Here is a 7,973-nt window from a genome sequence, read left to right as displayed (position 1 = left end):
GCCCTTCCCTGCAGGGCTGGGGGCCTGGGTGAGAGGCCAGTTGCCCGGGTGTGGTCGCTCAGGTGGAGAGCTTCACCCAGGGCCTCTCCAGGTCTCCTGGGGAACAGCTTCTGGACAACAGCGTTCCCTAGTCCCCATGGCAACGGGGCCTGCACTCCTGTTTCCAGGGAAAACCAGCCCTCAGCGTCATGGTTGCCGCAGCAACGCCTATGGGCTCAGTCAGCCACGCTGTCCCGCCAACCCAGAGAGGGCAGCTGGGCACCCAGGACAGAGGAGCCAGGTGCTGCCCAGGTGCGGGGTCGGTGCACAGAAGGAGGTCCTGGCCCGGCCAGGGTCCCAGGAGGAAACTCACCAGCAGCAGAGTCCCTGCTTTCCCTTGCGTCCTGTGCCCCAGCCCACGATGAGTTCCGCCTCCAGCGAGCCGGGCAACGGGGACTCTGCCGAGCGGTCCCGGCTGGGGCTGGACGCTGTGATCCAGGTCAGTGGTGTGGCTGCGATCCGGCACCCTCCTGGGAGCAGGCCCCAAGGGCACCTTGGGAGGGAAAGGACCCTGCACAGAGAGGCCACACCTCCCCGGCTCCAAGGGGCACTTTCCACGTGTTCACGTGGTCAGCATGAGCACCACATGAGCGCGCGCGCACACACAGGCACCTTACACACAGGTGCACACATACACACACAGGTGCACACATACCCACACACAGGCACCTTACACACAGGTGCACACATACACACACAGGTGCACACATACACACACACAGGCACCTTACACACAGGTGCACACATACACACACAGGTGCACACAGGTGCAGACTCTGCTCGGGACAGGAGCCTGGGGAGAGACTGAACTGGAGGCCGGGGGCCTGAGCCCCAGGGCCAGCCTCCCTGCTCCGTGCTGTGTGGGCTCGGGCTATCAGCCCCCCTCTCTGGGCCTCAGGCTTGCGGCCTGCACACTAGGGGTGGGGCATGGAGGACCCTCCCACCCCAACCTTCTGGGGTCTAGTTCACTACTGCCTTGGGGCCAAGTGTGGGAATCAGCGGAGGCTCCCCTGGAGAGGCGTGCGCCCATGGGGGTGGTCCGTGCCCAGTGTCTAGTCTGTGAGCTCCAGAAGTGCTGGTTCGGTTTTCCTTCATAGCACTCACCTGCATAACAAAAACAACAGCGACACCGATAACGACTGGGAATTACCCCACGCCCCTCCTCTTCACTCCCTACTCCCAGCCCGTGCCCGGCCCTGCCACCCCACTCCCTTAAGTGCCCCCCGCCGGCCATCACAGCCAGACAGTCCCCACCCTGATTCACCCCTCAGGGATCCCAGTGAACCCCTGGGAACCAGCTGACTCAGAGTTGTTTATTAACCCAGTTATCAGACTCTCAGCAGTGCGCTGCGTGATGGGGGGTGACGTGGCCCTATGCAGACACACAGGTCACCGCAGAAGAGTAATTGCCGACAGTTGTCCCCGTGATTAAACAACAAGGCGGAGCCGCCACACGTGCACGCGCACACACAGGTGCCCACACAGGACAGAACACGACCGGCGCAGGATATTTGAATCAGGTGATGCAGCCAGCAAGGCTGACGACATGGCCCTGGGTGGGGTGACTTTCTCTGTCCAGCTCCCGTGAGGTCCAGCTCTGCGAGGCCCTGGGTGCCGGTGACCATGAGGGCCGGTGGGGGGTCAGGGGAGGGAGGGCCACTTGCACACCAGTTTCCAAACCAGGTCCCCAATCAACCTGTGAGGATTCTACCACCCCTTTGGGTTCCAGGAAAATAGAGGCTCGAGAGTCGAAGCAAGTTGCTATGGTTACGGGCTGGTTTGAGGGAGAAACACAGGATGGTGCCGACATCCGGCAGTGGGCATTGGTGCTTGGCAAAAGTGGCTGCCCCCCAGCTCCCGCTGCCTGTGGGAAACCGTCATCTGAAAGCCACGGGGAGCCCTGGCCGAGGTCCGCTCTGCCCACCCAGCCAACACCTGTTGTCTTCATCACGGTGATGGAGATCGCGGTGCATTTACTCCAGGGCTGAGCAGGCAGGCAGGCGCCTCAAGATGCCCAGATAGGCCTGTCCGGAGGGGGAGGAGGGGGCATCCTCCAGCCCCTCCAGCTACAGACGGGGAAACCGAGGAGTCCGCGCAAGGCGTGGCTTGAGGACGGGGGCTCCTGTGGAACCAGACCTGAATGCGTTCCCCTGCCCAGAGGAGCTCCTGACACCCCACTTGCTGCAGCCGGAGCTGCTGCCCCTGTCAACCCCGGCCCGGGCCCACCCTCAGAGCTGGATTCTCTGAGGGTCTGGACGCAGAGGCGGTGGAGGAGGCCGATGGGCAGGAAGATCTATAATTCTGGGCCCAGTTCCTCTAGAAGCTTCAGGAATTTTCAGACTCTTTCTTTTGGGTTAGGTTTTGATTAACGGTATTTTTCTAAGAACTTGTCTATTATATATAAATTTTCAAATTTACTGCCCAAGGTTGTTCCCAATATCCTCTTACTGTCTTCTTGAAGTCTGAGGCTCTGAAGCAGGTAACCACCTGCCCCTGAGTGTTGAGGGGCTTGAGACCCAGGGGTCACCCAGGACCCAATCTGAGGAAGTCCCTGGCAGGGTGCAATGAGTTGGTCACCCCGAACTGACGCCTCCTTTTTCGTTGCTGATACTGGTCATTGTGGATCCTCTGTATGGTATTTTGTCTTCTATTTCATTGATTTATATACTTTTTATTCCTTTGCTTTTCAGTTCTTTGGGCTGGTGTTCTAATTTTTTGAGATGCGTGCTTAGCTCATTGATTTGCAGCCTTCTTTGTTTAAAAAAATTTTTTTACTTAAAAAATTGTGGTGAATTATATATACATAAAATTTACCGTTTTCATCAGTTTTAAGTGTACAGCTCAATGGCATTGAGTACATTCACGTCGTGCCAGAACCACCATCCAACTCCAGAACTTTCTTCATCTTCCCCAACTGAAACTACCCCCGCTAAACACGAACTCCCCTCCCCCTCCCCCTCCCCTCCCCCTCCCCTCCCCCTCCCCATCCCCTCCCCCTCCCCTCCCCCCTCCCCTCCCCCCTCCCCTCCCCCTCCCCCTCCCCTCCCCGTCCCCCTCCCCTCCCCTCCCCCTCCCCTCCCCGTCCCCCTCCCCTCCCCCTCCCCCTCCCCTCCCCCTCCCCCTCCCCTCCCCCTCCCCCTCCCCTCCCCCTCCCCCTCCCCTCCCCCTCCCCGTCCCCTCCCCGTCCCCCTCCCCGTCCCCCTCCCCTCCCCCTCCCCTCCCCCTCCCCTCCCCCTCCCCCCTCCCCTCCCCCTCCCCTCCCCCTCCCCCCTCCCCTCCCCCTCCCCTCCCCCTCCCTCTCCTCCTCCCCTCCCCCTCCCCTCCCCCTCCCCCTCCCCTCCCCCTCCCCTCCCCCTCCCCCTCCCCTCCCCCTCCCCCTCCCCCTCCCCTCCCCCTCCCCCTCCCCTCCCCCTCCCCCTCCCCTCCCCCTCCCCCAGCCCTGGCACCCACCACCCTACTTTCTATCTCTATGAATCTGACTCCTCTAGGGACCTCATATGAGTGGAATCATACGATACTTGCCTTTTCGTGTCTGGCTTATTTCACTTAGTATTGTGTCCTAAAGGGTCATCCATGTTGTAGCCTGTGTCAGAAGGTCCTTCCTTTCCAAGGCTGAATAATATTCCACTGTACGGGTGGGCCCCATTTTGTTAATCCATTCATATGTTCATGGATCGTTGGGTTGTTTCCACCTCTGGCTGTTGTTAATAGTACTGCAAATACCTGTTCAAATCCCTGCTTTCACTTCTTTTGCGTGTGCACCCGGAAGTGGGATTGCTGGATCCTACGGTAATCCCATGTTGAATTTGAGGAACCTCCATACTGTTCTCCACAGCGGTGGCATCATTTCGCATTCCCACTTTCTCCTTTAATGTGTGCATTTCCTCCTAAACGAGGCTTTAGCTGCGTCCCATAAATTCTGATATAATAAGTTTCATTATTACCCAGTTCAAACTGTTTTCTCATTTCCACTGTGGCTTCTTATTTTATCCCTGGATTATCTAAAGGTATAAACACCTTAGTTTTCAAACCTACAGAGATTTTCAAGTCTTTCTTTACATCTGGCTTAACCATCCTGTAGGCAGAGCTTCTGCTCTGAGCGTCGTAAGGTGGCAAAGCTGATGAGCGTCCGCACAGAGGCAGTCGGGGGGCAAACGGACCCCTGGACCTGGTTCCAGGGAAGAGCTCCGTGCTGGAACTAGACGTCCGGGGCCGTTGGCATGTGGGTCACTGGGTGAGATCCCAAGGGGAGACTGTACCCAGGAAAAGGAGCGGGCGCACACCCACACCTAAAGATGGGTGAGGCGAGAAGGAACCGGCCAAGGGGACCGAGACGGGGTGGCCAAGGAGGTGAGAGTGACTGGGAGAGGGCCACGTCTGGAAACCTCGCGAGGGGAGAGTTCCAGGGAGGAGGGACGACAGTCAGCACAGCACAAAGTGCTGCTAGTAGGTCAAGCACAGAGGAGACGGTGGACCACGGCGTCAACAGCGCAGGGGTCATGGGTGACACTGACCACAAGGGTACCTCGTGGGACACGTAGGGGCAATACATCTTTTTAAGGCGAGGATAAATTATGACAGTTCGTGTCGACAAGAATGGTCTGATAGAGAGGAAAATAACTGACACGTAAGCAATAAGGAAGGATTGCTGGAGCAATGTCCTTAGTGCAAGAGAGAAGATGGTATGGGATGAGGTGGGGTGGGTGGGATGGGATAGGATGGGATGGGGTGGGATGGGGGGATGGGATGAGTAGATACATGGATTAAAGCAGAGGCTGGCAAACTTTCTGGAGGGGCCAGACGACTGATATTTTGGGCTTTGCAAATCATAAAGTTTCTGTAGCAACTATTCAGCTCTGACACTGGAGCATGAAGGGAGTCACAGACAGTGTGTGAGCAAATGGATGTGGTTATTTTCCAAGAAAGCTTTACTTATGAACAAGCGGCAGGCCCGGATTTAGCCTACAGATAGAGTCTGCCGAGCTCAGGATTAGCGGACGGAGGAATAAAGGGACGTTCGGGTGGGTAGGGGAAGAGACTGTCATACAGATGGTGGCAGATGGTTGAGTGGGTGGGTGGGAGTGGTGGACACGTGGTAGGTTGGAGAATGGATGGAAAGTCATTGTACACAGAGTGTGGGGATGAGAGCAGAGCCCCATATTCTAGAAACTGGCCCTTGCATGCATACAAAAGCGTGCAGACATCCTAAGTGTGCAGCTTAACTGAGCCCGTCGTGTGGCTGGCGCCTGCCCCAGCAGAGCATTCTCAGAACGCCAGAAGCGCCCTCCCCCAACATACATTAGTCTTGCCCATTTGGGGACTTTAGAGAAATGGAGCCATATACGTGTGTGTGTAAACACACACACTCTTTGTACTACACCACGTTTGCGAAATTCACCGGAATGCGGCACGTCGCTATAGTTTGCTGTGCACCCCAGTGTGTGAATATGCCGCACTTCTAAAATGTGTTCATTTTAGAGCTAATGGCCGTTTGAGGGGTTTCATGAACAGCACCGCCACGAGCATTCTGCTCCATATCTTTGGGGGCCATATGTATATGTTTCTGTTGGGTGCACACCCAGCCATAGGAGTGCTGGGTCACAGGTTCGCATACATCCAGCTTCAGTGAATACTGCCAACAGATTTCCAAAATAGCTGTATGGATTTACAGCGTGTGAGGGGCTGGCCGCTACACATCCTCGCCAGCACTTGGCATTTCCTGTCATTTTCCTATTCAACCATTATGGGGAATGTGCAGTGGTATTGCTTTACGGTTTTAATTATCATTTACCCGATGACTAATGAAACTGAGCACATTTCCTTGTGTTTACTGGCCCTCCAGACATCTTCCTTTGTGAAGCGTCTGCTCTACCGTGTGCCCGTTTTGCTCTTGGGGTCATGCCTTCTCTTCTTATTACTGATCTCGATTTGATGGCCTAATCTGGAAACAAGTCCTTTATTAAATACGTGTATTGCAAATACCTCCCGTGGGTGGCCTTTTCACCCCTGTAATGGTGCTTTGAGGAACGGTTCATAACTGTAACCTGGCACAATCTGTCCATTTTCCACCTTAGGTTACTGCTGCTTGTGTGCTATTTAAGAAACACACTTTGCCTACTCCAAGGCCACTAAGAGGTTCTTCTCTGTTTTCTCTTAAAAGCTTTATTGTGTTACTTTCACAGTGAAATCTACAATCCATTGGGAATTGACCTCTGTGTATGGCGTGAGGTAGAGGCCACCACGTGTTTCCTTCCGTACGGAAAGCCAGTGGGCCTTGCCCCAGACTGAACATCCCATCATCTCCCCACTGCACTGTGCACCTTTGTCACTCACCAGTGTGTGCACGCGTCTGTGCACGTGTGTCAGCGTGTGCATGTGTGCATACGTACTTCCAGAGTCCGTGGCCTCTTCCGCTGGTCAGCTGGTCCTTATACCAACGCTACCCTGTCTTCGTCCCTGTGGATCTGTGACGTGTCGTTCCGTCTGAGCATAAGCTTTCTTCACGATTCCCTACATACTTTTGACTCTTCCATAAGAATTTTAGAATCCGTTTGTTAATTTCTACAGACTAAGAACCCTGCTGGGATTTGGATTGGGATTTCATTGAATCTGCAGATTAATTTGAGGAGGACTGACGGCTTTACAATACTGTCTTCCATTCTTCCATGTACATTTTTGCTAATTTTACTCAACATAGCTCTCAACGGAGCGGCCCTGCACATACTTTGTTATCACATTGGCTCCTAGGTATTTGATGTGTTGGGAAGCTGTTACCACTTTTAAAATGATCATAGCTGAGAAACCGGCTCTGTTTTGAGGGTCGCTCCGTTCCCAGGCTCTGTCGCTGATCTTGCAAACTCAGAGCACCCACCCCAGCCCAGGACGCCCTGCCACTCACCTCTCCCTGAGTGTCGGTCCATCTCCCCCACTGCTTCCATGGCTCTCTGACGTCTTCGGGAGTAGGAGCTTCACAGTCTACCTGGCTGTTCTAGTAACTGCAGAGGGAGTGCTGGCTCCCTGGGTCCTCGGTGTCCTGCGTCCTCCTCTCCCCCCACACACACCTTCTCCACCCACGGGTTTTGTAGAGGTGTTTATGGCTTAAGGTTCCAAAGTGGGGAGGTCTGAGGGGGAGGGGGGAAGGGAGGGGCACCGGGGGGAGGGAGGAGGTGCCGTCGGGAGGCCCGGGAGGGCTGGCACAGTCATGAAGTCGCAGCTGCCCCTGAGCAGAAAGGACGGCACTGTGGTGTTCAGGTTCTGGAGCTGGCCCTGCCACTGACTGTCTGCCTCAGGGTCCCCATCTGTACGAGGGTGAGACAGGTGGTCTGGGGGGCTCCCCAGAGCCTGGGTGAGTGAGGGCCCACCCTCGGGACAGGAGCCGGGATGGTTTGAGAGTGCCAGGGTGTGGCCAAGCCCTGTGTGGACGGCAGCCAGGGTCACTGCTAATCAGATGGGACATGTCTCCCTTCCTCGTTCAGAAGTGAAGACGGGGCGCCACCATCCTCACGGGGATGTTAAAGGCCTTCAGTTACCTCTCCCGCCTCATGGCTCCCGTGCACCCTACTCCCCAGCCCCGCACAGACTGGACACCCACCCCGCTGCCTCTCCTCCTCTGGTCTCTCCACCTGGATGCCTGACCTCTGTCCCCTCTGGCTGCTGGACTCTTATTTATCCTTCAAGGTCCAACTCAACGGCCACCTCCTCCCGGAAGTCCATGTGGGCACAGAGGACACAGTAGCAAACAAGACGGACAGGATGCTGCCCTTCTGTCATCCCTTGACATGAGTCATTTTTCAGCTGGTGATTCATACCTTGGACTTGGTTTTCGGTCCCTCTGGTAGTGACCTGTGTCTGAGCCTGCTTGCGTGCCAAGTGCTGATGGTGCCGGGGTGGGGACGCAGGGATGAACGAGAAATTGTCCCCCCATCCCCAGTGCC

The 7,973-nt window shown here is 55.9% G+C and overlaps 1 protein-coding gene across 1 annotated transcript in view; it reads left to right on the top strand.

The window, feature by feature from the left end:
• Positions 1-400: 400 nt before the first annotated feature.
• Positions 401-7,973, top strand: part of CROCC2 (ciliary rootlet coiled-coil, rootletin family member 2) — a 71,943-nt gene continuing 64,370 nt past the window's right edge. The window contains 1 exon segment of the mRNA XM_089916069.1: positions 401-478. Within this exon segment, the coding sequence (XP_089772195.1) occupies positions 401-478 (78 nt within the window).

This window comes from Delphinapterus leucas, chromosome 8, assembly GCF_059928025.1.
Source record: "Delphinapterus leucas isolate spDelLeu-1000000601 "Yukka" chromosome 8, BTC_Dleu_Yukka2, whole genome shotgun sequence".
In the NCBI taxonomy this organism is placed as follows: domain Eukaryota; kingdom Metazoa; phylum Chordata; class Mammalia; order Artiodactyla; family Monodontidae; genus Delphinapterus; species Delphinapterus leucas.
This window is presented reverse-complemented; position numbering and strand designations above follow the sequence as displayed.